The sequence below is a fragment of the Poeciliopsis prolifica genome, unplaced genomic scaffold, assembly GCF_027474105.1.
Source record: "Poeciliopsis prolifica strain line A6 unplaced genomic scaffold, Auburn_PproV2 SCAFFOLD024, whole genome shotgun sequence".
NCBI classification, from domain to species: Eukaryota; Metazoa; Chordata; class Actinopteri; order Cyprinodontiformes; family Poeciliidae; genus Poeciliopsis; species Poeciliopsis prolifica.
Window position 1 is genome coordinate 6,962,372 of NW_026562399.1, and position 27,724 is coordinate 6,990,095.

Consider the following 27,724-nt stretch of genomic DNA (forward strand, 5'->3'; position numbering starts at 1 on the left):
TAAGCCTCCGTGTTTCCGTCTCTGCGGCGGTCGCGCAGGCGTCGCGGGGACCGGACGAAGCTGTTATGACGGCGGCGGGATGACGGCGGTCCAGTCGGAGCCGTGTTTGTTTTTTCTGCGTGGCGAAATGAGGCAGGGGGCGGAGAGTCGCCACAGAGACTCTGGGCTCCGGCCAAACATCGCCGCATTTTAGCACCACTTCTTCTCCTCCTCTTCTCCTCTTCCTCCCTTGCATGCAAGGGCTTCTGCACTGTGCCGATCGACCCGCTCGATTCTTTTCTTTCTTTCTTTCTCTCTCTCTTTTTTTTTAAAGACGTCTATCTTCGCAAGGTGCATGGTGGAAAATGCAGCTTGTTTGAGGACGCCGACACTCCTCCTCCTCCACCGCCTCCACTCTCTCCCTCTCCTCCACATATCCATCGCTGCCATGACAGGCGCAGGTCTGCTCGGGTCGCTCGGAGAGCAGGCGGATTGACTCGGGACGGTGGGGCCTCGCGTCCGCGGATGTCATTCCGTCTGTGGATCCTGTAAACACCTTTCCGCGCAAACACACGGCGGACGTTGCTCGGGAGCCGGGGGGGGTGGGTGGCGGCGGCGGCGGCGGCGGTGGGGAGAGGAGCGTTGAAAGGGGGCTTAGGGGGGGGGAGAGAGAGAGAGAAAGAGAAGGAAAACATGTCGTCTCGATCTGCATTACAGTCTGGGAACGACAGGAGCGTGGGAGAACATGTAAGTGGAGCCGCTGTTTGTGCTCGTGTGCATGCAGAGGGATGATGGGATGGGAGATGTGGTGCATCCCCCGGGCACAGATCTGCTATGTGTGGCCTTTGGCATTCTGTTTTTTTTTTTTCCCATGCGCATGGGGGGAGGGTGGGATGATGAAGAGGAGGAGGAGGGGAGCATGCACGGTGCTGTTTCTTCTCGTTCTGTGCAGATCAAGCTGCCCAGGATGTGAGGCCACCGTGCTGCTCTTTGGGAAAGTGCTAACCTTGAATGTGTGTGTGTGTGTGTGGGTGTGTGTGTGTGTGTGTGTGTATGTGTGTGTCGAGTTGATGTGCAATTCGAGTCGATATCGCTCAGCGAATATGCGCAGAAAGCATGAAAACCAGCCCTCACATCTCTGTACATATAAACCTCTGTGGAGCGATAGTGATGTCACATTATAACTCCTCTCCTCTCCTGTGCGCGCGCGCGTCTGTGTGTGTGCGCGCGCGCGTCCTCTCAAAATCGGATGGGTGGGACGAGTGCAGGAGGCCCAGATATAAACGCGGAGAGGATATGCGGGCTTGTTGGTACGAAGTGGAGGGGATTACTGCGTAAAATGATGTGCAGTCCGTCGCTGCGCAGCCCACAAAGCGCCCAGCCCTGCAGCCTGTGGGTGTCAGACAGGCCATGCATTCTACAGGGGAACGGAGGAGAGGCCTGCGGGAAAGACACAACACATCTATCTGTCTGTCTTGTCTGTCTGTCTGCCGAGCATTGATCCGTCTCTCATGAGTGCAGATCTTCTGCAGAATTAGGTCTTTGTGTCAGACTAGTGAATTGAGCAGATACCGCCGGTGCCATGATGGCTCAGGTGAAAAGCCTGACAGGAACTCTGCTGCTCTCCATGTGTGCCCAACACTCCACCCACCTGTGCCCCCCCGCCACACCAAACCCCCCAGCTTCCCAAGCTGTGCTGTAGATAGGGAGGTGGGAGCAGGACCAGAAGCACCATGTCTGAAGGTGGGGCTGTGGGCTTGTTATTGTTGTGTAACTGCAGCTTCTAGGATCGCGTTGCTGGCCTGTTCGGCCGCAGACCTCTAAGCTTCCGTAAGCCACCCTTTCCTCCTGTTGGCCACTTTGCGCCTGTCCCAGGGGTGATGCTATCTTCTCGCCACATTTTGGTTCCACGTGTGAGGCTTTATGTCTGCTGATGTTGCCCATTTTCAAATAATTCAGACGTGTTTACTGAAGAAGCAAGGTACTGTGAGCTACTTATTAGTAATCAGTATTTTACCCATGGCAGATTCTCATACAGGAGAGCATTCATCGACTAGTTCTAACCCGTTTGCGTTAGATGGTTGTTTACTTTGTTGCCGTTGGAAATTAGCGATGCAAACGATATATTGGCATTGACATTGGTGTCGGCCGATATTAGTCATCTTTTAACTTATCGGTCCAATAAATAAAACCGGGATGATATTAACAACCGGTATTTTCTATTCATTTCCATTTTGTTGACGTTATGGAAGGAGAGGGAAGTAGCTTGGGCATGTGGTATTTGGCTGGTCATGTGATGGTGATCATGATGCAGCATGGCATTGTGGGGAATTTAACTGAAGCAGTGGTGAAGTCGGTTTATGGTCGTTTCATTCATGTTTTTGAAAAGGTAGCGAAACGTCTATAATAACAATCAGTCAGAGCAGAAGAAGAAAGAAATATTTTTTACGCTTGCTCTTTGCGAAAGAATATTTGCCAGACGTGCTCTTCTGGTATCTTGGTGAGAAATCATTTTATGTTTTTGTAATTTCTTGACCACTTGAAAGTCAGAATGTGGCGAATCTGCAGCTATGTATTATTTACCCCAACATCAAAACCAATATGGCTGCTGTGCAAATGGACTTAAACTGTGGTTGTAAACTTTTGGTTCTTCTGACCGTATATCATTAAATCAGTGACACACATCAGTAAATGTAAAAGGATGCCATTGTGGAGAAATGCATTATTAGCTTGTGCTAACGGTAATAATTAGCCCAGCCTTGGACTTTGAAGCCACAGATGGGCTTCAAAGTTCAATATGGCTGCCACATGAGTAGACTTAGTGCAAGCTATAATTATAAACTGTTGGCTATTTTGTGGCACAGATGGGGAAATGGGGAGGAAAATCATTGTTAGCTTGTGCTAATGGTAGTAGTTAGCCTAATGGTAATAGTTAGCCTAGCCATGGAGGAGTACAACAAGTGAATCTTACATGCTTTTTGTGTTGCAAACAACAGATTAGCCTTTGCCAATGCAGAGCCAATAACTACTTCACACCTCTGATATCCTTTGAACTCATCCCACATGCATCTCCCTCCATATTAAACCAACCTTTTTATCATCGGCGTTGCGCAACTACTATTTTGGTCAAACAATCAAGAAGCAGAAGAACCGTGGAGACCTCTGCGAACACCAGCAGCAGCCGCACCTCGCTCCACAGAAACGGTGGAGAAGACGGTTCTGAGCCCAAAACCAGACACAACGTCCTCATGTGCTGGACAGCAGCTGTTTATCCAGAGACAAGGGGCATGTAGTCACACGAAGCTCAGTTCAGCTTCACTTGTTTTTGAAGATCTGGAGGAATTCACCCACCAATGTTTACCTCTCACAGCTCTCCCCTATAGCCCTATACAAGCATCTGCTTAGCAAAAACAACAATTTCAGATGCTCTTGTGTTGTCGTTTCTTTTTTTGTTCTTTTTCAAGGCGTTGAAACATCTGTAAATCAGTGCAGCTGTCTGGAAAACAGCCTCATCTTCTTATCTTGAACCCTGTAATTCTGCCAGCCTGCCCAGTGGGCCTTCAGCTGTTAGCTTGTCTGTGTGCACAAATGGTGTGTTTGCGCGCATATGCTTTGATAAGTGACTTTCCTCTAAATCAAAACATGCAGAGCGTTTTATGATTCAGCCCGATATGCTGGTCAGAAACGTAGGAATCTATTTTCTTCACTCGTATTTCCTTTGCCGGCATTGATAAGTGCTTGACACTTTTCAGTATGGACTCTGTCACTGAGGGAAGACGACTTTTAGTTCATCTTTCTCCTTTACTTTCAATTAGAGGGAGCACAAAGATTAAATAGGAGGACCGCGCTCAGATATTTTTAAGTTTTGTCATTTTGACATAGAAATCGGAGTTTAGAACATGTCAACATTTTTTCCACAAATCTTCCTGGTAATTAAATAAATAATATTAGTCTAACAAAATAGTTTTTGTTAATTCAGGTCAGTGTACGTTTAAGGGTACATTTTCCCCCTCAGAAATGATTTTTGGGGAAAGATTTGAAAGTGCCTGACTCCAAATGATGATGGGGTCGGCCCTCTCTCCTCTCCCTGACGCTCCCATCTCTTCTTGCAGCATGTGCCGCTCGGTGCCAGCCGCGCAGACAAGGCCACGAGCCAGTCCAGCCGCTCTCTGGGCGCCCGGTGCAGGAACTCCATCGCCTCCTGCTCAGACGAGCAGCCGCACATCGGCAACTACCGTCTACTCAAGACCATCGGCAAGGGAAACTTTGCCAAAGTCAAGCTGGCGCGCCACATCCTGACAGGCAGGGAGGTGAGCCATGGGGCAGCGGAGACCCCCGGGGGCAGCAGGAAGAGGATGAGTGGGCTGAATATGTTGTTGATGGAAATGTTTCCTGGGCGAGGGAAGGGGGTAACTTCACACTGCTGCTGGGGCTTTTCCTGTTTTCCTGTGGACAATAATTTCAAAGCACTCCTTTTTATTTTTTTTTATTTTACAGTGTTGATTAATTACAACCATTCTGGTCAATATAACTGATTCAAAAATAACTGATAAATTGTTTATACTTTTAGACTAAGCTCCGCCTTCGAAACGCAGCTCTTCCTTAGACGTGTGCAGTTTTCAAGTTTTTTCCTCACACAGCAGCCCTTCAGCTCCTTCAGACTAGCCAGCAGCAAATAGCATATGCCTGTTGGAACTGCACATTCGTCGAGCTCCATATACAAGCTACTTCTCAGCGCAATGCTAGTGAAATTGTTGCTAAAGTACTAATAGAGGATCAATGTTGTGATGTCTTTTTGAAGGCTCAGTTTCAGAAAGAGCAGGAGTTTTTAAAGAGACATTTTCAAGGTGTTAAATTGTGAAGTCAAATTTTCTTTAAGTCATATTTCATATATTCTGCATTTTCATAAGAATGGATACAATATTGTGCTACACAATGTTGCTATGTGCCCAGAAAACACATAATACTGCCCCTTTAATGCAAAATAAATGTAACAAAATAAAAATCTAAGTAATGAAATAAATAATGCACAGCTAATAAAGGCTGTACAACTAATAAAAGCTGTGATGTAACAGACCATAGAAGAAGATTTTTAGTTTTACTTTAGATTTCTCGATATTCAACCTTATCAATGTTTTGTAGGCTGCTTATTTTTCTAGTCTCGTATTTTCAGTTCTGTCTTTCAAAAGACATCTGCTTTTTCTCCGTGAGTGTTAAAGGAGCTGTCCTGAACTGTTTCAGTCGATCCCAGGTCAGCCTGTACGTCCAGGAATTGGTGAACCACCAGACCAGACTTTGCATTCGCATGAGTTGGCAAAAAAAAAATTTTTGGGGGGGGGGTAGAGCGGTGGGAGGCGATTTTCTTGATTTAAATTGTGTTTTTAGGTCAAATTAGAGTCCATCGCGTTGCAGTGGGAAAGATTTGTCCCGAAATGTAAAACATTTGAGACAGTTGCCAATCTTCTTAGGAGTGAATGTTCCAGCAAATTTACCCAGAAGTCACTCCACTTGACGCTCCAGATACGCTGTAAAACCCCAAGAGCTTTAATTCCCACTTTTCCAGTGAGCACGTTGTATGTTAAGCAGGAGCAAGAGGAACATTAGAAAAAGAGTATAAATGAAGGTGATTGAATTTTCACTGTACAAATAATATGGAGACATGATTTGGTGAACTGTCAGGCACGGTGGGAGGATGATGGTTTTTTTTATTAATTTATTTTTTTTATTGAGATAAAAACACGTTCAGATTAAGTGGACATACACAGAAACAAAATGACATGCGCAAAAAAATATCTCGGCTTCACGTTTATTGTTCAGAATAATTCTGCTGTGCAAGGATTTGCTCATGTTTCCTCATCAAAACGTCTTCTTCCTCGTCTCTTGCAGGTTGCAATAAAAATCATCGACAAAACCCAGTTGAACCCAACCAGCCTGCAAAAGGTTAGTTTCCTTCTCTGTATTCCTGAGTTGCTACTGTAGTACTGAAGAGAACGGCATCCTGGCTGCATTTCCATTGCGAATGTGCGCAAAACTTTTGTCGATAGCTGCATTTCCATTGACCTTAAAATTGGAATTACGAAAACAAATCTCCGAATGGAAACACAATTAGTGTGTTCAGCAAAACTGCAGTGAAAATGGCTTTTTTGTTTTGTTTTGCCATCACACGAGTCACACGATCGATAACCGGATGTTGCTTCTGGCACAAAAGACAAAGAAGACGAAAGGAAATGGAAGGAGGTCTCAGAGTTGGTTTTTTTTGGAATTTGATTTATTGACTCTAGTTTCATTGTAACTCTTTCTTCCTCAGTTCCCTTCTCGATTAGGCTAGTCTCGTTTGTGTTTTAATTATTTTCAGTCCTTTCTTAGTGATTCTCCTTTATTTTTGTTGATTATTTCTTACTTCTTTTTCTAGTTTAATTATGTTTCTTATGTCTAGTTGTTCTTTAATGTTTGACTCATTTCTTAGTCCCCAGTGTCCTCTCCCTCGTCCCCGGTGTCTCTCTCTCTCCTCAGCCTACCTTTTGCTCTCTTCCCTCACACCTGCAACCCGTTCGCTAAATAGTCCAGGTTCTTTGTTCCAGCATTCATTCTCCTGCTACTTGCACACCTCACCTTCTCTCACTCTTGACTGGTTCCTCCCGTTATCTTTTTGTTTCTTCACTACCAGCACCCTTGTGTGTTTTTCCCCGGATTTCTGTCTTTGTTCAGCTCTGGCTCTCTGCATTCCAATGTTGTTCTATTTTTTCTGTTATTTTGTTTTATTTATTTATTTTTTAACTTTTAATCAAAGAAAGATTTTTCATCGGACTCACCCAGGTTCCAGCCCGGACTTTGGCCCACGACGTCATGTGTTTTAGTGACTCGTTTCACAAACACACTTTTTTCGCGTGCGATTTTTTAAAAATTGCGCTCCACATTTAGTGGAGATATTGCAATTGCGAAATGGTCTCTTTTTGACATCAGCAGAAAAGCAACAAAATTTGGTGCGCATTTGTGACGGAGCTACGATTCCGCACGATTTCACAACTTCGGTGGTTTCATTAAATGAGAAACGCAATTGAAATCACGTGTGAATAAGTTTGTTCACGTGTTGTCATTAAGAAAGACGCCGCGCCAAGTTGCTCCTACTACTTTCTGTGGTCTTTGTGTGGCAACATCCGGCTATTGATCGCCCATGCGGAAAAAAAACGTTCCATGTCAGCTTTGTGAAATAAGCCGCCTGATCCTAGCTCCCAAACGTTTCTAATCAAAAGATGAGTTAGTTTTCTTTTTTTTTTTTTTCAAAATCCTTGTGTTTCCATGCAGCAAATTTATTTTCATAATGTCAAATTGTGATTGGAGAGGGCTGTGAGAGGTTGAGGCTCCTCCTCCACTGTCTCTCCCTGCAGAGAGCAGCAGGAAGGGAGAGCAGCTGATGCTGATGAAGAGGGGGATCATGGGATGTGATGCTGTGTGACAGGTGCTAGGGCTTGGACGGGAGCAAGAGGAGACCTCTGCTCCACATATCGTCTCTCGTCTCTCTCTTGGCTGAGAGAGAGAGAGAGAGGGGGCTGACTCATCCGGGGCGCCGTGGTCGCCCGGCTCAAGCTCCCCTCTGTTTGCGTGCGTGTCTTCCTACCACGTCTTCCTCAGACGCGCACGCATTTGCGGGTAACGGCGACCGACGTGTTACAGAGGTGTTCGTGTCGGGATTTGTCACCGTTTTGGTGGAAAGGGGAGAAGTGTCGCGACAGGAATGGGGCGACTCAAGCTGCGCCGTTGCAGCCTGACTGACGGAGATGCCGAGCAGGAGAGCCTGTGCTGGACGTCCAGACACACGGAGCCCTGTGGACAGGGTTCCTCAAGTCTGGAAAGGGCTGGGATTTCAGTTCAGGGTTTTATAGTTATTCTTGATAAGTACGAAACAAAATGAGAGCATTACAACAAATCTGTTTCATTGGTTGCCTATTCTGTTTACTAAAAGTTGTGTCCTTCCTTCTTAGTGTTGTTTTTTTTTCTTGCATACTTTCTCATTCTTTATGTGTCATATTCTCATAATATCCCTCAATTTCTTTACTGCGCCCATCTTTCTTTTCTTTCATTCTGTCTGTCCATCTGTCTCGTGTCCCTCTTGCCTTAACGGTATTTTCACTTGAAGATGCGCAAGAACACAAAGATATTTTCTTCCTATTTCCCAGATGTCTCAGCATCACTTCACGCAGCTGCATGTGACTCGAAGAGGGAATGTAAGAGACTAAGAATGCAGACGTCCTGCAGAGCTGATTGCGTCTTTCTACCAACGTTTAGCCATAAGGGGCTCCGAAGATTTTTTTTGCCTTTTTTACCTCCTTCCCGCAAAGAATAACCTTGTGAACTAAAATATTTCCTTTAAATATCTCTGTGGCCTCTTAAAATTGCAGGCTTCTGAGACTTTAAAGTTTGAGATTGTAATTAAGCGTTTTTCACCTTTTTAAGAATTGCGTCTTTAGTGGAAAAATTAAAACTACGTCTGGGTCATTATCATGTAAGTTTTGTTTAATTAATTACATGCTTTTTAAATGTAATTAATCACATCCTCTTTTCTTTTTTTTCTTTTTGCATACAAAAGGGTCTCTGTTTCTGCAATGCCCGTCAAATCTAACGCACAAGCGACGTCAGCAAACAGCGAAGCCGCTTCTCTTGGTCCGCCGGGATTAATTCGGACTTCAAAATCCGATCTGATTGGACGCTGGAAAATATTGCTGTTGCGTTGAAGTTGGGCTAAAAGCAGTTAGCCTGTCAGTGAAGCTACTCGAGTCTAAAATAGCATGTCGGTGTTAAACACGCTGGAGCAGCACAGTCAACCCCAAAGCTAATGTTGTCCCGTAGTTTCTACTAACAGACGTCCTCATACGGCCATTTCAAGATGTAAACATGGTGCAACATACCAACATTTTCACATGATGGCAATATCGCTATATTCAGTATCAATCTTGCAAAGAACTTTGCAACAGAACTTTGAACAGCAATCGGTTTACGCCTTTTGTGGCAGTAATTTATTCCTTGATGGTTGCAGCAAATGTTTAAGAGGACTGTGAAAGATTGAAAGAAACACAACGTGGAGGTTTTTGTTGCAAAAGCGTCAGATGTAGTTGATGCAACTTTTTCACAGAAACAGTGTTGAGGTGGAAGAAAATGGATCGTTTTCAGCGACTTACCACCTGCTGTTAGTGCTTGCGTTGAAGCCAGTGAAAAGACACTAGCGCTGGTTATTTTTTGTGTCGCAAGTCATTTCTCTACAGGAACATTACATGTTTCCTAATCTCGTATTTCGATCTCCTCTGATTAGTATGCATGAGGATTTTATGTGAAGACACAATAAGAAAATGGCTGGCAAGCAGAGTGTTTGTTTTTGTTCTTTTTTATTTTACTTCATGAGTCTTGGATGTTGACAGGCAACATCAAAAATCTCACTTTTTCAGAAAATGTACAATACTGCACATCCGGATGAAGCTAAAGGCAACACTCTTTGGTATGGAAGTCACTACTGCGAGAAGAAACCTGGGTTAACGGTTTTCAGCCCAGGTGAGGCGCTTAAATAAAGTTGGAGGAAGTGATTTAAAAGAAAACTATATTTTCTGCACAATTGCATTCATTCAGCCTGAAAGAACCGGGACCGTTGAGTTACTTTGTTTCCTATTTATTTAATCCTTTTGTGGCGAATACGACCATAGGAGTCTGTGGAAGTCGTTCTCAAGAAAACGTGAACACTTAAGTTGGTTTGAAATGTTGAAACAATTTTGTCTGTTTTAAGAAGTAAAATCTAATTTGTAGAAAGAGCGCAGAAGACGGATCGAAAATATCCACTTTCTGTTCTGACGTAAAACGATGCATGTGAATAGTGAAGGATCTGGATTACAAATCGACAACAAGCTCTTGTATTTACTGCATGTGCTAAACCCTGGATAATACTCTAACTGCACAAGGTCACTGGTATCACAGAAGCTATGGGAAGGAAAAGATTAGTTTTGATAAAAAAAAATAATAAAAAAAAGTCAAAGGCAAAACAAGTCTAATCTTTAGCTCTTAGGCTTTGTTTGACCAAATCCACGTAATATTTTTTTACAATTCTCCAACTAATAAAGTAGAGCTTGATCTTCAGAAAAAAATATGTACACAGAATTTCATAGTTCAGTCTTTTTCAGCTGGAATCTGTCAGAATGTCATGTTGAATATTAACAGATTAATATTCAAAATGAACTGATTTCCTGTTGAGTTTATTGCTACAGTCATTTGATTAGTTTTCAGCTGTGTTTCAATGGGCCAGATTAATATTAATAATAATAATAGTGGACTTCTTTAGGCTGGGGAATATTCTTTGGGCCTAAGTCAAGAAAGAGCCCACATTAACATCATTTGAGTGCTAAACGTATGTAGAGAGGAGAAAGAAAGAGGGACGGACGTAGAACAATGAAGGAAGAAATAAAATTGCAAATGGAGAAAAGAAAATAAATCTCGTGAGATTTATTTTCACGACCCTGGAGAAAACACACTGCAAATCAAAAACCATTTCTTTTTATTGCAGTCATTTCGTGTTTTTAAGTCAAAACACACACACACACACACAACTCCCCTTTTTTTCAATGCACTTTGTCACCATCTGTTTGATTTGAACTCTGGCCAGGGTTTGCAGGAGGAGCCTCCTCGCCACAGAGCTTTTTTTTTTTTTTTTTTTTTTTTTTTTTTTTTGCTTTGCACGTCCGCTGCCATTTTAATCAGCAGTTTAATCAGCAGCAACGAGGGTCAAAGGTCTCGCTGGAGGAGGAGCCGTCACAGCCGTGACTCGCGACGGGTCGGGATGAGGGGGTTTCAAGTACTACATATCCCAAGATTCCTCTGCGGCGCAGCTGAGGAAGCGCTTAATGCATGGGTCGCTATGGCAACAGTGACATCAGGCTAGCGAAGGCCGCTAGAAGAACTGAATGGCGGAGGAGGGGGAGCAGAATAGCTTAGCGGGCGTCGTTTTCCTCCCTTTTCCCCCTCCTTGTTGTCGCGGACTAGAGCTGTCTGTTTTCAGCTCTTTGGTCCAGCAAAAACATGCGGCTGCTTACATGAAAACCAGGGGAAGCCGCCTCGGTTTTGACCCCCGCGTGACGCCGCCTCGAGGCCCTCCAGCGACACGCAGCAGAGGCCGGTTGGTCGGGTTTCTTGGCCGCACGTCCTCCTCGTCGTTCAAGCGACGAGGAGGACTGAACCATTTCTAAATGTGACCGCGGTTATTTCAGGCGTCGAGTTGTCGGCGCGAGCCGGTCGACCGCTCGCACGTCTGCAGAGGAACCGTTGGGTGGGATTGGTCTCGTTTCGTCCACTTCCGGTCTGGTTCGAAAGAGGTTGAAGGGCGACCAGTTTGTTGAAACACACACAAGATGATTGTGGAGCAAATTGGTTCTTCTTCTGAATTAAATTAGCGTATCTCACAAAACTACAAAGGAAAGAAAATGTTTTCACATCACATTATTCACATAAATATAGACCAGATGTTGCTACTGATGGAAACGGCGAAAAAAGACAGGAAGTTGTACATGGATGAGATGGCTGTTTAAATGTTGCATCAACTTATTTGTTTCTATTTAATGGAATGCTGCATTTGCAGTTTGTTCATTTTGTTCTGTTGATAGTGGAATATCAACAAAGTTTTGCACATATTTGTAATGGAAAGGCAGTCGATGGTACTGAAAATAGCTCATTCTGACTCTGCACTCAGTAACAGCTTCTTACACAATGTTAATTCAAAGGCTCTTCCCAGATCAAATTGCTAATTCCACATTCGCTGCCTTTTTAGTCCTTGACTGTTTTATAAAAGATCTCTGTAGAGGAAGAAATTACACATTGGAGTGCCAGCAAAATGCAAAATCCCTCACTTATTTACATGGATTAACCCACAAGTTTATTGGTGAAAACATTTGTCCCTTACTTTCTCAATCCATTCTCAATCCGGTAAGTAAATCGCAAACAGTTTCGTAAACGTTCACACACCATCACATGGTAGCCACGTTCTATTGATTTTCTACCATAAAACAGTTTAGGCTGATCATCTGTGGAATCGAACATGATGTCCGTCTGCAGCTCTACCATTTTGCTTGGGGAAATTTTAAACAAAATTGTAAAAAAAAAAAAAAGATATTTTTGACATGACCAATGAAGGTGAGAGTGTCAATGTACTGGTCACTACCCGATTTCTCAAAGCATCTGTTGTTGTTATCAAAACTACTAAGGAGTCCTATGTAGTCTCTTGTAAAGACACAGGTACACATGCGTGAGTAAAAGGTGACATGAATGCGATGTGAACTGAAGCTGGTTTTTACTCATCTATTTTCATGATGAGTAAAACACCCTGCATAAAACACCCTGTGTTTTATGCAGGGTGCGGCGTTTGCTGTTGTTGAAGTCGTCTTCGCTTCGAGAATTGCTCCCCTTGAATCTAACTTCCACGTGAAGTGCCTTGAGTTGGCCTTAGTTGTAAATTGGAATTCTATATACATGAGTTAGAATTATTTGGGTTGTTGTGATACAATTATCTTAAACACCAAACGCCGCTGGAGACGGATCAGATCCCAGATTTTTGAAGTGAAGCACCTTTGTGTCTGCTGGATTACAAACTGTGCCAATAGACGTATGGAGAGCCTTTGGAGCCATTCAGGCACATCCTCATTTCATTCATCATCACAATCATTGATTCCTCTATTTGTCTTTCAGCTTTTTCGGGAGGTACGAATAATGAAAGGCTTAAATCACCCCAACATAGGTAAGACAACTTCCTCCCATCCATCTCTCGTCCCTTATTGGTTCAATATGTGCAGCTGCTTTGCATGTGTGTGACCAGACAGCATTGCTAACATCGTGCTAAATTGCTCTACAGTGAAGCTGTTTGAGGTGATAGAGACGGACAAGACCCTTTACCTCGTCATGGAGTACGCCAGTGGAGGTGGGTAGTTTGTTCCTGGATGCCATTTCTACGATTTTGGCACACGAGCTGGTCTTCACCCAGTTCTAACGTCGTTTATCAGACCACAGATTCTCTCAGATTCTTGTTTATTTAATAAAAAAAAAGAAAAGATGACGCTAAATGATACGTTTCAAAGGTTTTGTGAAAAGCTATATGTGGTCCAGAAACCATAATGCATAAAAATGTATAGTTTCAAGGCTCTTTTAGGTCTTTATGTTTTCCGTGTGTTGGAGCGTGCCAGCTTGAGGACAATAAAGGTGGTGGAAGCTGCCTTGTATTAAACATTAATCAAGAAAAGAAAGTGAATGAGTCCCATGCTGTTTATCTGCCATGTTTAATCACGCTGTTAAATGACTTGAATCCCTCTGGCTGTGTTTGCTGACCCGGACGCTCTACCTCTCAGGTGAAGTGTTTGACTACCTCGTGTCACATGGGAGGATGAAGGAGGTCGAAGCCAGAGCCAAATTCCGACAGGTAGAAAACGTCGTCCTTACTTGTAATGGCTGTGGATTTTTAAATTTTGTTTTATTTTATTGTGACTTTTTGTTTGTTTAATTCAGGTAATCTTGATCCGTATTTGGAAGTCGTTTGCTACTTCTCATGAGTTATTATGAGCTAAATATTGTTTAGTTCAGTTTTTTATTGGTTATACTAGTAATTTTCAATTTTTTATGCCTCATTTTTAGGTGCAGAATTCAAAAAGGTCAAATTATTGTATTGTGATTATGTACATTTACCGTTTGAATAATGAATAATCAGTTGAAGAAATAATTTTCGAAAAATGATTGTTACACAACCAACTGCCTCTGGTGTTTTTGCTCTTGTCATTTTGCAGATTAGTAGATGAGCATGGACTGCTGTGATTTAAAATGAAAAAATATTCCATATCAGTTTGAAAGTTTTTTTTTATTCCAGTGCACAAAAATGCTTTCTCGATTTCAGTTTCCATTGTTTTGTGTGTTTTAATCAACTTCAATAGGCTCAGTCCTTACAGTGCAGCTGCCTTTAACTCTTGCTGCTCTGCATTTCAGCTCCGTCTGTTTTCTTTCTGTTTTCTCTCCCCGCAGATCGTCTCTGCCGTCCACTACTGCCACACCAAGAACATCGTCCACAGAGATTTGAAGGTGAGGAAGAGAAAATGAATGGAATTGATAACAGTCCTGGAGACGCCGTCCAAGATTCGAACCATTTCGTTTCCTCTAAGTATTTGGAAGTCAAGCGTGTGGGAGTGATCTTGATCTGTGTGTCTAAAAACAGCGCTTTAGCATCCTAATTGCAGTGCTGAGTAAAGAGGTTAAAGCCAGACCCTAAACACACTTTGACATACATATAGCATGAGTCATGTCCGGGATGCAGCCCTCCCCCCCTCAGCCCACCAATCTGTCCAGTGTGCGTTTCCTCTCCCTCCTGTTTTTTCTTCATTTCTACTCATTTGTTCTTCTGTCCTCTGTTTCCCATTCCCCTCTTTGCGACCCTGACCCACGAGTTCTCTACTCTGATCCAGCTTTTCTCCTCGAGTGTGTTGCTGCTATGTGCACAACGTGTCCCTTTTCTGCTCTGCTTTCCGCCTCCTGTCCAACCGATCCGCTCGCTCTGAATGATCTCAGGCGGAGAACCTTCTGCTGGACGCCGACGCCAACATCAAGATTGCTGATTTCGGCTTCAGCAACGAGTTCACGCTGGGGAACAAGCTGGACACGTTCTGTGGCTCCCCGCCCTACGCCGCACCTGAGCTTTTCCAGGGAAAGAAGTACGACGGGCCTGAGGTGGATGTCTGGAGCCTGGGAGTCATCCTTTACACGCTGGTCAGCGGCTCTCTGCCGTTCGACGGCCAGAATCTAAAGGTGCGTTTTCCCCCCAGGGATTGGAAACATGAGCAGTATTTACTTTAGTGGTTGTCAAACGCTGTAAGAATGCACATGTTCTTCAGTCGAAAAAAAAACCAAACAAAAAAACCATCAAGCTGTGATTTTTAAAAAAAAAGTGCCGGCGGTGGATATAAATATTTTCAATAAATGCAGAAACATTTTATAGAAAACAAATCCACAAAATACAAAATTGATGAGGAGACCTGACAGAAATCCCACCAGTAATTTTTTTAATCTTTTTTTTTTTGTTTCTCATGCGCATTTTGAATTATCGTATTAGAAATGGTTGACGGACATGTCAAAATTCAAAGTCATTTTGTTCGCTAGCTTGAAGCGGCTATTGACTTTTCCACAACAACAAAAGATAACTAATACGCTAAAGGGGAGATGGATCACATTTGGTTCTGATGTAGAGAACATTCCCAGTCCAAACTGGGAGCTGTCGGGAGTGACTGGCAAGAATCACTCTTGTCTCGGTTGAAATGGAAGGGGTGAAATACTCCCACCCACTGCTGAACCTGTGCTTTTTAGAGGCACAAAACAATGGAAAATTTCTAAGTCGAAACTTCCAGCTTTGAGGAGAGCTGACCGACTCGCATAGGTCAGCCATTTTTCTTAGACGTGTGCCCAGTGATCGTCTTTTAAAATACCCACTCTGGCCACACCTCAGTGGGTTAATCCTGTTCTCAGCAGAGACTCACTAAAATCTAGAAATTCATAAAACCTCCATTCTGTTTGTGACGAAACCCAAAAAGTGTCTTTTCAAAAGGATCAGCTTTAATTGAGCCAGGATGTATTGCATTCCTGAATACCAAGCCAACTTGTGGAGGAAGTGAATGTATCTTAATTACAAATGGAACACTCAGAAAACAAAAGCAGCAAAGATTTATTTTCTTAGTCAATCTTTCCATCGCTTGTTTGTGCTGCAACCCAGTTGCTATAGTGACATGACAATCTTAGGGTTTTTCTGTGGGTGTTAAAAAAGAGGCTCATTCTGCAAATCTCGGTAGTCATTGCCGTAAATCTCTCAAGTCAGAAATACTCCACAACAGACCAAAAGTTAAAGAGTAACTGTGTGAAACGTGTGACACCTGTGGCCGTTAGGAGCTGAGAGAGCGCGTGCTGAGGGGAAAGTATCGCGTGCCCTTTTACATGTCAACCGACTGCGAGGGCATCCTTCGCCGATTTCTGGTGCTGAACCCCGCCAAGCGCTGCACGCTCGAGGTAAGAGGAGCGACACGCATGCGAGAGCAGCGGCGGTAGAAATGCTCTTCAAAACTTCAAAACTTGCTTCTGTGCTTCTGTCCACGCAGCAAGTCATGAAGGACAAATGGATAAACACAGGGTACGAGGGGGACGACCTGAAGCCCCACATAGAGCCCGTGGAGGACTACAGCGACCCGACTCGCATAGGTCAGCCGGCTCGGTTCATCTCATCCGCCTGATTGTTGTCACGGTGATCTCCTCTCTAATCTGTCGGTTTTGCTTGCTTGTGTGTGCGGCTCAGAGGTGATGGTTGGGATGGGCTTCACCCCTGAAGAAATCAAAGACGCTCTCCTGAATCAGAAATACAACGAGGTCACCGCCACCTACCTGCTGCTGGGTCGAAAAGGCGACGTGAGTCAGCTGTTTGCTTCCTGCCTCTTTTTACTGATCACGCTGCAGAACGACCCTGGAAGGATTTGCTACAAAATGTAGGAATTGAAACGAGGGATGCGCCGATTTAAGAATTTTGGGCCGATATTAATATAAAATATTACTTTTGTTGCTTTGGCCGATACTTGATATGTAACAGTATCATATACATTACATTGCCTCTTTGCTTCAGTTAAACTGTCACTGACACATGACCAGCTTCACCCGAACAAACAGCAACAAGACAAAAAAAGATAGAGTGTTAATATTGGTCCAATTTTATTTATTACATTTGATTTCGAGTAATAACCTGAATGTGCAGCCGTTTTGTAGATTCTGAACAGCTCCTTCACTCTGCTTCCTCTCACTTTGTTTTCAATCATCAGTTTTGCTAAAACTAGCAAACAGTGAAACGTCTTCCTGCAAGAACAACATCCACACCAAAGAGTGTTGCTGCCAGCACAATCTGGCAGCATGCGCCATGTTGCATTCACTAATCTGAAGAAAGATTGACTTTACTTTTTTAGTTTTCAACCAGTCAGTCGCCAACCGAGTTTTTGCTTCAGAAAGGGCCCCTTGGGTCAGAAATTGATCCATACTCATTGATCAATTTTGTAGGCCATCTTAAATTTCTAATCTGGCCAAATACCAAATATTTTCTAAAATACTAGCACCGTTTATTGATTTCTTTATTCTGCTGATATCTATTTTAAAACTATGAGTGTTCATAACAACTTGTTTTCCTTGCTATTAACATTTTTGTTTGTTTTTATTGTACCTGTAATCAAAATACATTGGAAGAAAAAAAAGAGAGTGCAACTTAGCTTGCTGGCTTGTTAAACCAAGCATTGATTTTATTTTAGCTACACTGTATAATTAATTGGAGAATTCCTTCTGTGAATGCATTAATTATTCATCTGCAGCAGGAGCGGCACCCTGTTGTGTGTATGTGAAAGAGGGGAGTCACTGCACTAAATGAAGGTCTACAAAAAGATTCTATTACTGTACTAAAGCTGCAACAAAATGAGAACAGGAGGGATGTTTTCAAACTATTTTTATTGTATTTTGCTGTAGAATCGCTGTGGGTGCTTTCTGGAGCCGACTTTGGCTCAACGTTTTCTGACCAGCTGCAAACAATTTTCAATTTAAGTGTGTTCAGCAACATCCAGAGGTTTGAATTTCCAACTTGACTGTAATCTGTTTCCATCCACCTGTCTTCCTGTTTCCGGTTATGGCTCCTGGTAAAAACCAGACCCTTACTCAGCGCTTTGCTGCGTCCAGAGGGTCTGGACTGTCGGGTGCTGAGAAACAGCTGCTCGTTTTAGGAACGTTGAAGTTTTAAATGATTGGATCTGATTTTAAAGGATCGATAACAGTGGGCCATGACGTATGTAATGCACCGGCTCTTCCATGAGGGAAGCTACTTTTCTTCTTTTTGTCCTGTTTTTATTTATCGTCTAAAATCTGCCTCAGTGATGTATTAATTATATGTGGGCCGATGTCAGACAGCGGTGGCATCGGCGCAGCTAGTTGTGGATCCTAAATAGACTAACGAAGTAACTGCTGCTCCTTCTGTCTGGATATTCGCCTCTCTCTTTTCTACTGGGCGTCACAGGAAAGCAGTGATGCTCGCAGTGCTAGCACACTGTCTCTGGCGAGGGTCCGACCCAGCCCCATCACCAATGGGGCGAACAAGCACTCCTCAGCCACTGGCTCCTCTTCATCCTCCACCTCCTCCTCCCACAGCAAGTCGCAGCGCAGTGCCTCCACTTACCACCGACAACGGCGGCACAGCGACTTCTGTGAGTCTCTTCTCTGCTGTAGTTTCATCCTGAGGCTTAAACTCGCCATGTTTTTATATTCTAGCCAAACGCTTCAGACGACAGCAGCCAGTATCGTTTGAGAAACTCTTAAGAAAGCATTTCTGTGTTACAAATTCAGTCTTCAGCAAAGCACAAGCACATTTGCAAACATTCACATTACTCGGGATCCGGCGCATCACCGTGTCCACAGAATATTCCTTATGCGAGTCTCTGTGTGTCTGTGCTCTGCTGTCCTCCACAACAAAGGCGGGCCTTCCATGCCCGTCATGCACCCCAAGCGGAGCCCGACCAGCACCGGGGACCGGGAGCTGCGGGAAGGCCGGATGCCTTCGCGTAAAGCCAGCTGCAGCGTAATGGGGAGCCACAGCCTTCCTCCCTCCAGCCCGATGGTCAGCAGTGCCAACAACCCCAATAAGTCTGAGATCCCAGACCGCCGCAAAGACATGACTGCCACCACGGTCAGTGAGCCAGTCGTCAATACAAGCAGAGGGCAGGCACTGCTTTGGGTGGTCAGATATGCTGTTCCCCACTTTCTCCACCAATCTGGAAATCGGCGTATCAATGTGTGTTTAGTTGTATTCGATACACTGTAAGGAACATTTTTCTAACTGACTCATAGTTTTCCAGAGTGTTATTTAATAAAAACACTGCAATTGCAAAACTGCGCTTTTTCAACATTAGCAGAATATTGACAAAGTTTTGTGCACATTTTGTAATGGAGACCGGTCATTCATGTGAAGAATATCTGTTCAACAACACACACATATGATGGTCGAAGCCAATCAGAGACACTGAAGGGTGGGTGTTGCGAGTACGAGGGAAAAATATAAAAAAGTAAAACCCTGAACCTCACAGGTTATGTAAACTGGATGTTGCAGATGTTGGTGTGGGAGTCTTTGTGTCTTTATGAATTTTTTGATGTAGTATGTGGGAGGAGCCACAGAGGGGTCATGGCTGCAGGTTCTTGTTGTTGTCTCTTGTACAACACAACTCTCTCCCCAACAGCTGAAGATCGTGGCCATAGTTTTGGGATTTTGTAGCAGTGGTACAGCTTGTAGCATCTGAGGAATCGTAACGTCATCCTCTTGAACTGTTCATCTCTGTGTAGAATAACATCCCGGGAAGCACCATGACACGCCGGAATACATACGTGTGCACAGACCGCTCCGGTGCTGACAGGCACTCTCTTCTGCAGAATGGCAAAGAAAACAGGTAAGGAGGACTGAGCCCCATCTGCTCAAACTGTAAAAAGCCCCAAAACCTGGAAAATTAGAAATATACGTTGACTGTAAATGATACGCCATCTGTTTCCATCAAATTTCTTGAGTAAATGAATGAATGAAATGTCAACCATAACTGCAACAAAATCTATCTTCTAGACAGATTTTATTGCAGACTCCTGAGCCCAATTTACATAAAAGAACAATCAATAATAATAAAAAGAAAGATTAAGAGTAGATGAAAATGCGTAAACACCCGTAACCTTTTAGGACGGATTCATACCAATGTTTCCAAAATACAGATGTAGATCTTCTGCACTGCGTTTAACCCTAGTCAGCATTAGATAATTCTGTTATTAGACTTGTTTAGGCTGCAAATAAATTTATATATAAGATTTCTTAAAACAGCCATCAAAGAGCTGACACTAGCAGTCGCTGGCGCTGCTCCATTTTGGCTTTTTTAACAAAATTCTTATTGCATAAGTTTTTATCCACATGAACCCGCACTAATAATCCCGTTGAGCTTCTTTTAACTCATGCCAAACCCATAGGGGGCAGTGTAGTGTTAACCGATCGGATTTCTTCAAAACAGCCGCTGTTTAATTCCTGGGAGGAATTAAACATGGAGGTTCATTTGTGTTGTAAAATATGTAAGTTGAAAACTTTTAAATAGCGTATTAGAATATGATGTTAATTGAGCGAATCTTGTTTAGGAATCATATCAAGAGAAGCACGTGGATGTAGTGGCGTGTTATTTGTCCGCGTCTGTGATGCACGGGATTCTAAATCTCCCATCTATGTGCAAATACAGGGTTTTTATAAATAATAATTTTTAGTGATACTAGTTTTTGTGTGGATGAATGGCCAAAATGCTTAGAAATGTGTTTGTTTTTCTAGCTATTTGGCTGCGTGTGGACCAAACCTCAATATCCAGTGGGGAATAGAGAAATATGAAAATAAGATGGACTTTGCCACTCCGTGGGTGATGTGACACAGTTGTTTCTTCTTCCTCTTCTTCCCTTCAGCTCTCTGAGCCACCGCATGCCCACAGCGTCCCCCTCCACGCTCAGCATGGCCGGAGCCGGCGCAGCTTCCTCCTCTTCCTCATCGGACAGATGCCGCCTGACACGAGGCTCCACAATCCGCAGCACCTTCCACGGGGGTCAGCTGAGGGATCGCGGTCCGCCGGTCTACTCTGCCCCGCCCACATCGCCCACCCTGTCCCACCACGATGCCAGCCCGCTGCCCCATGCACGCACCAGGGCGACCTCCAACCTCTTCACCAAGCTGACCTCCAAACTCACTCGCAGGTGAATATGTACTGAGTACCACGTAGCTCAGAGGGGAAACTTCTGCTCTCTTGAATACTAATGGAAAGAGTTTATGACATTGCTGCTTTCATGTGAGGTGAGACAGAGCCAAAACCGTTGTCTTCTTTTACATTCTGACTTTGAGCTTCTTCATGAAACAGTTTCTGCAGTTTGACAGAAAAGCAAATTGACCACCACTGTCTAACAATGGGTTCTCTTCACACCTACTCACCAGCTCGCCTTAGATCCTGTTTCCTTTCGTTCAAGAGCTTTACATTTTTTACTTCAGCATTTAAACTGCTCCAGTAGCAGCGGGCAAACTAAAGAGCAGGGCATTCTGGGTAAATAGAACCTCGCACTATCAGGAGAAGAGACTCGTCAAGAACAAAAGAGAAATCCTACAACTGTTCAAATTTGATGCCACTTTATTTTTCTTTGCGTTTTGAGAAGAAGGAAGTTGTGCTCCGTGTCTTCTTCAGTGGTTTTTGCGTTCAATAGTTCTTGGTACAGCGCCACCACAGACGAGGGGGGGAAGCTCTTTCAAACGGATTTGTTTTTTTTTTGACAGTGCAGTGTGAAAGTGAACCACACCAGCTGACAACAAATGTTGCAGTTATGGTTCCCAGCCCAATGGAATCCAGTGGGAAGACTCCCGAATAAAACGCCTATAAACGTCATGGACAATTGTTGGCATTCAAGGGATTTTTTTGACTTTATACAGCACTACACTTTGTTGTTGCAGATAGATTAAAATCTGGACTGGGGGAACAAAAATGTTTGATATCATCTTATAGCATTGACTTCCTGAAACCTTTCCTTTCAGCTTGAGCGCAGTCTGAGTATGGCTTCATGTTTATCCACACATTTGATCCACTCTGGCCTTTTGGCAAGCCCTCCTGTGGCTGTGGATTATCCAGCGCTCCCCTCTCCCTCCTGGTCGTCATAATCACACATGTCTAATCTTATCAAACCTCAGCTTTACCCCTGCCAATCAGCTCCTGTGCTGCGCTCTTTTTCGCCACTTGCTCGCCTGTGACTCAGATACACACTCTTCTATGACCCTCCCCCAACCCCCTGCTCTTAACCCTCTTTTTTTTCCATCTTTATCTTCTTCTGCTTCCTCCCCCCACCCCGTTATGGCATCAGGGTCAACCTTGACCCATCCAAGCGCCAGGGCTCAAACAAATCAGTCTCGGGTTGTACTCTTCCACAAGGATCAAAAACAGTTAGTAAGTTCCCATGTCTCTCGCTTCTTTCTTGTCTGCCTGTGCTGCCCCCATCTGTTCAGCTTCGCTCACTGGAGTTTACTCAGTTCTTTCCGCCGGTGCCTGACTTCACGTGCTGCTTGTTGTGTGCATGGCTTGTGAATATTTTCTTCTTTCCGTCTCTAGGTGCCCGCTCGATTTTTTTATTTTATTTATTGTTTTGTTTTTTTTTAGCATGAATTCAGACAGTGATTATTTTTACTTTCGTGGTCCAACTGGTTTTAGAATGTCATCTCATGCATCAACCGTAGCGTTGCTGTGTTATGATTTCATTTTGTGGAACAAGGTGATCGATATGTATAAGTTGCACAGAGGTAACGTAAAGTGCTGAGTTCATATCTGCATGCTGTATGAAGTGTGACTTCCACAGTGAAGATATGTGTTTCTGTAGGACAAGTAGATCTGGTCTTTACGTCACTCGCTTGTTTTGAAGCTCATTTGGTTTCACTGTACAGTATCCACTGCCGAATGCTGTCTCATCTGACAACTGAGGATTATTTAAAAGGCTTATTGTTCTCTGGTGGATTTAGTTCTTAACTCTGTCTGTCTGCCCTTCAGGGTCACAAATGAATCTGAGGGAATCAGGAGATTTGCGGTCACAAGGTGAGCTCAGTCTGCTTTCAGACACGATACTTGGGACAAAACTTGTACACGTTTGTGGTTGGTTCATTGTGTCTTTGTTCTCAAAATGCCTATTGTAGAAATACACTTTTTAAAAGTGTGTTGTTTTTTTTTCCTTGTACAAAAAATGCATGTGTGGTTTTAGCACTTCTTGTTGTACAGCCTGGTTGCATCAAAGACAGTATCGTCCAAACTTCCTCTCTTGTTTGTGCAAAGTTTAGTCGCATGAATCCTAACGCTGGAACTGTCCTCCCCTAGTTGCCATCTACCTGGGTATCAAAAAGCGTCCGAGCCCCGGGCCGTCGGACGTGGCTGGAATCTGAGAGGCGGTGGGCGGCGGGACCCTGCAGAGGTGGTACTGGCTCTGCGGGAGGCAGCGCTCGGCTGTGGCTGCCAGGTCCACCATTCCGGCCCGTTTCTGCTCTCCTGCACCCACGGCGTGGCAGGGGGCCGCGTGGCTTTTGAGGCGGAGGTGTGTCATCTATCCACGGGCACCTCCGAGACTTCTAACGGGGTACGCTACACGCGACTCTGGGGGGCACCGCTAGCTTTTCGGGACATCGCTACCCAAATCTCGAAGGACCTTGAACTTTGAGCCAGAGGGAGTGTTTGCGTCGAGAGTGTGTTTTTGTGCGTTTATGTGTGTGCACCAAGTGAATTGTAGTTGGGGCATGAGGGGGAGGAGCAGAGACGGGGGCAAGGGGCTGGACCCTTTCAGGAATACCCCCTCTGCACACACACATAGACTCGCGCACACCTGAGCAGTAAGGTAACGCTGACCGAAGCACCCCAACGTCCACCCAATCACCGCACCCGGTTCAGCCAGCTTCTTCACTGAGCTACTGCAACCACTGGATCTGGATAAGATGGAATCTAGTTGAATATTTTTTATTGCTACTCTTAGCCATAATGACTCTTTATTTTGTTATGCTCTGATCCTTGTTTTTACCCACTGTCACTCTCATCTCCACAGAAAGAAACATCCCTATGCTATCAGACTTCACTGACCACCAAGTCCTTTTTTAAGCTCTTTTTATATGACAGTCACGCGTACTGTTTCATTCTGTTTTCCCACTTTTGATCTCTTTCGGACAGCCGCATACATGATAACATGTCCAACTCCGTGATCAAATGGGCAAAGGCGAAGGGTTGCATTGCATTGACTCATGGGCACAGTCTGGCAATGACTACGTCAGATTAAGGTCACTGGGAGTTGATGTGTCTGTCACGACCAATCAGAGGCTAATGAGGAGTAACAGTAGCCAATCGGTGAGGTATTCTAAGTCCAAAAAGCCACTGAGATTTCCAAGTTCATGAACTTGTGGAGCAAAGCTTTCCAGTTGGCATTGTTTGGTCTGAGATTCTCACATCGTAGTAACTTTTTGTAATCATCACTGTAATACTGCTAATCCATAACACGGTCAAATTACTTTTATTAAAGAAAATAATAATAAACATCAATACTTTCTTCACAACTGGAAATTAACAAAGGAAATAAATTGTCTTTGGTCATATTGATTCCCATGCAGTTCCCACAAAAACCACAAGCAAAATACTTTTGTTTTACAGAGCAACAGTATTAACACAAAAATGTGTTAGCCCAATATAATTACTTTAAAAAAGTGAGATAAATAAGATCAGAATTTAAATTTCATATTAGAATGGTATATTACTCTCATAGCTACAGTGACATTTAGTCCCCTTCCCTGACATATGGAAAGTGTTGGTGTTAAGCCACTGTTGCAAAATCTGTACTAAACGAATTCATGCACTTGAGAAACTGATAGAAATTAAAATATTCCAGCCACAAGAGTCATAAAATATAAAGGCAATGTCAAATAAACCATCAGAGAGCCAGAAGGCTGTATTAAAAGATTGTCAACATGTAAAATGGTGTCAAATCTAAGCCAAAATATGAAAGAGCCTCCTTCTACTTAGTGGTACTTCTTAAGTAAACAATACATCTAAGTCTAATGATCTGTTAGCAGCTCATTAATTAGCCGTGGTAGCAATGTGCCGGGAGGCTTTACATGTACTGACAGGCAAGGAAACTCTCAAAGCTACATCTGTTTGCAAACACCGCTACCTTATTAGAAGCGATCATTGAGTGGAAATATCTTTCAACACAAGCTTTGTGTTTGTTGACAAGAATTCCCTTCCTTTAGCCAGCTAGCTAGCAGGAGAAAAGGCTTGGGAAGCACCACTCGGTGCTGTACAAGAAAATTCCAGTCGCTCCGGGACTCTTTCTGGAATCCTCCTGTAATTATATGAAACTGTAATTGTAAAACGTTTGAAGTTAAACATTAGAGATGAGGTTTTGTCCCCCTTTTCAACTTTACTCAATTAAAATTATGATTTGTAGCTTGTTCTTAAACAGAATTTGTTTGCTTAAACAAATATCACAGTGTTTTATGAAATTGTGGGAACAGATGAATCTAGGTTTAGGGAGTAATGAATACAGACATTATTCATTTGCTCAAAATCCTCAGGTAACAGAACAACATTTTACCTGTTTGAATACCGATAGAATGACAGATTCCGACTACAGTTGAGGTTAATTTCTGTTGTGATCGCTCTCCATTATAAATAGGTCGAAGAACTCTTGTCATGCAGGGGCAGAGGACGGTAGAGGCTTAGGTGGTTAGGGTATTTGATCAAGCTTCCTCTGTTTGAAAGTCTTCCAGTAACATCCCACTGGGAGGAGACCCAGAAGGGACTATGTTTCCCTTCTGACTCGGGATTCCCCAGAATGAGCTGATGAGTGTCTGGTGAGCGGGGTGTCTGGGATTCCCCTCCAGATCTGTTACTCCCACAGTCCGATGTCAGATACGAGGGAGACAACGTTTGGTTCGCATTGATGTTTGGAATCTTTCAACCAGAACCACATCACCACCTTTCCCCTTCAAAGCAGTCTTTCAATGCTCTGCAGAATAACAAGCAACACTGCAACTCAAGGGTACTATCAATGCAATGCAACTCTTGTATTGACTCTATTCTGTGCCATGTGATCTCACGTTGCTCATCATCTCTCGTTGGTGGGAAACACCAAAACATGGATCAGCCAAGCAGCAGCACCTCTCATTTCACCTCACCTTTACATGCTAAGGACATGTACTCTCCCAAACGTGCACCTCTTTACCCCAGTAGCCCCGTATAAGAACTGCTCAGTCCATTATTGGTGACTGCGGAGATCAGGGGAGAATTCGGTACCTGGACAGGCACAATGGAGGCAATGTAGATACTGTTTTCTTCTTGTTAGTCCAGTTGCCTTTAAAGTGAACACCCCCCAGCGCCTTCATACAGTACTTATTTAATGTAAAAAAAGAAAAAGAAAAAAAAAACTGAGAAAGCTTTCTATGCTCCCTCCCTGTTTTTAGTGAACAATGTACTGTGATATTTGCGTAGACTACAGAGGTCATATTGTTTGGCTGCTGATTTACTGTTAAAACTTTCTCTCAGTTGTGGTTTTACTCATGGTAACCCAAACTAACCAACCCCATCCCACCTCCACCCCCACATCTTCACACCCATCAGGACTTCACCAACTTCCTCGACTTAAGCTCACCGGTCCTTCATACACACCAGGAACTTTTTTGTACGAGTCCCAGTGAGTGTTTTGACTTCATCCCCCCTCCACCGCCCCCACAGGGAAACAATCAGCCGTATTTCACTCTGTCATGTCGTGTGGAATCTTCTCGGTCCTGTTTGGTGTGTGCTGCTTCTGGGAGTCCAACAGGGGACCCGATGTCCCCCCACCCCTCAGGTTAAGAAGCATGCACCAACATGGACGCCAGGAGTCTGTCCTTGTCCTCTTCCTGGACGGTTTTCATTGTGGTGTATATTAGCATTAGGTAATATAGACCTCAATGCCCTTTGCTTTGACTTGAATCAGCTCCCTCCAGTGTACCTGTTTAGGTCATGCCCAGTACTAGTCACTGGAGGGCGCCAATGTCTTAAATGTGAAACACTTCAATTTGTGGATATTTGCACAGGTACTTTATTTATTTTTTAGAATAATATCATTAAAAAAAACAGGATTTATATCAGTCAATTGATGGCTGTATATAAAATATATGAATATAGTATATATCTTAGAGCTCAAGGTTTATTTATAGTTAGAACAAGGGAAGTAATTCTAGATTAAAACTGTTTCTGTCAGTGATATGGGGGAGCAAAACCAATCTGCAATCCTGCATGACTTCAGAGTTTGGATTATGATGGGGGAAAAATGAACTATGATGCACATCTTGGATTGGAGGCTTTATGAAACGCAGACACCATCACTTTGTACAAGCTAAATTATTCAATGAAGCTCCAGCCCGTTCCCCCTTAAAACGTACCCCCTTTTGACAGAAACAAACAGAAGGGCTCCAGTGAGATACAGTGACTTTCTTCCACCTCGTTGTTTGACGATAGAGATTTAACTTGAATTCACACAAATCCTGCTGATGCCATGACACGGTTAAAAAGCCCAGAGTTGCAAGCAAGCCATAGAAAAGCTATACTACTGGTGTGTGATCTCAAATGTGTGTGGGAAAAAAAAAACATTATACCTTCGAGTCACACAACTCACTATTATTGTTTAAGATGGGGTGACATTGTCTTGGAAGTGTGAAGAATTACTGTGAAGACTTTTTAAAGGAGTATTTTATTGGTGGGAGTTTCTGAGGAAGAGAGTCCGGTCTGGTTGTTGGGAACTGAACAGTATTACAAGCCCAGTTGGCTCAGTATTTTACACCAACTTAATTTCTAAAAGCATTTTCAGAAGAGCTGATGTTATATGCAAAACAAACGTAGGAATAGTCACAGTCTGACTCTGTTCTGCTGTTAAATTTCTTCCCACAGAAGCAAAATTGTGAACCGAGACTGGGTGGTTGTGGTATCTGAAGAGAACGTGGAGCTGAAGTTGAATAAAATTCACTGATGTTGGCATTATTGGCATTTTGTTTTTGTGTCTGGTGTGAGTATTTTCCCTGGTTTTGAATCCTTTGTTCCTTTCCTACCCCCATAGCCGACCACTGGCTCCCATTCGGTGCCTA

At 43.6% G+C, this 27,724-nt stretch overlaps 1 protein-coding gene across 7 annotated transcripts; it reads left to right on the forward strand.

Annotated features, from left to right (window-relative positions):
- The first annotated feature begins 619 nt into the window (after positions 1 to 619).
- On the forward strand, positions 620 to 27,617 carry mark4a (MAP/microtubule affinity-regulating kinase 4a). 7 transcript variants are annotated; one of them, XM_055046836.1, is made up of 18 exons: positions 620 to 726; positions 4,092 to 4,289; positions 5,866 to 5,919; positions 12,694 to 12,742; positions 12,857 to 12,922; positions 13,347 to 13,417; positions 14,011 to 14,067; positions 14,551 to 14,787; positions 15,916 to 16,035; positions 16,125 to 16,224; positions 16,319 to 16,428; positions 18,062 to 18,248; positions 18,501 to 18,727; positions 19,378 to 19,481; positions 20,515 to 20,799; positions 21,946 to 22,028; positions 22,623 to 22,667; positions 22,944 to 23,100. In XM_055046836.1, the coding sequence occupies exons 1-18, from the start codon at positions 673 to 675 to the stop codon at positions 23,006 to 23,008; spliced, it is 2,112 nt and encodes a 703-aa protein (XP_054902811.1). In that variant the 5' UTR covers positions 620 to 672; the 3' UTR covers positions 23,009 to 23,100. The 7 variants fall into 7 exon arrangements, with proteins under 7 accessions (XP_054902811.1, XP_054902813.1, XP_054902808.1 ...); XM_055046838.1 differs by having other exon boundaries at positions 18,516 to 18,727; XM_055046833.1 differs by lacking the exon at positions 21,946 to 22,028 and having other exon boundaries at positions 22,944 to 27,617.
- Positions 27,618 to 27,724: the final 107 nt, after the last annotated feature.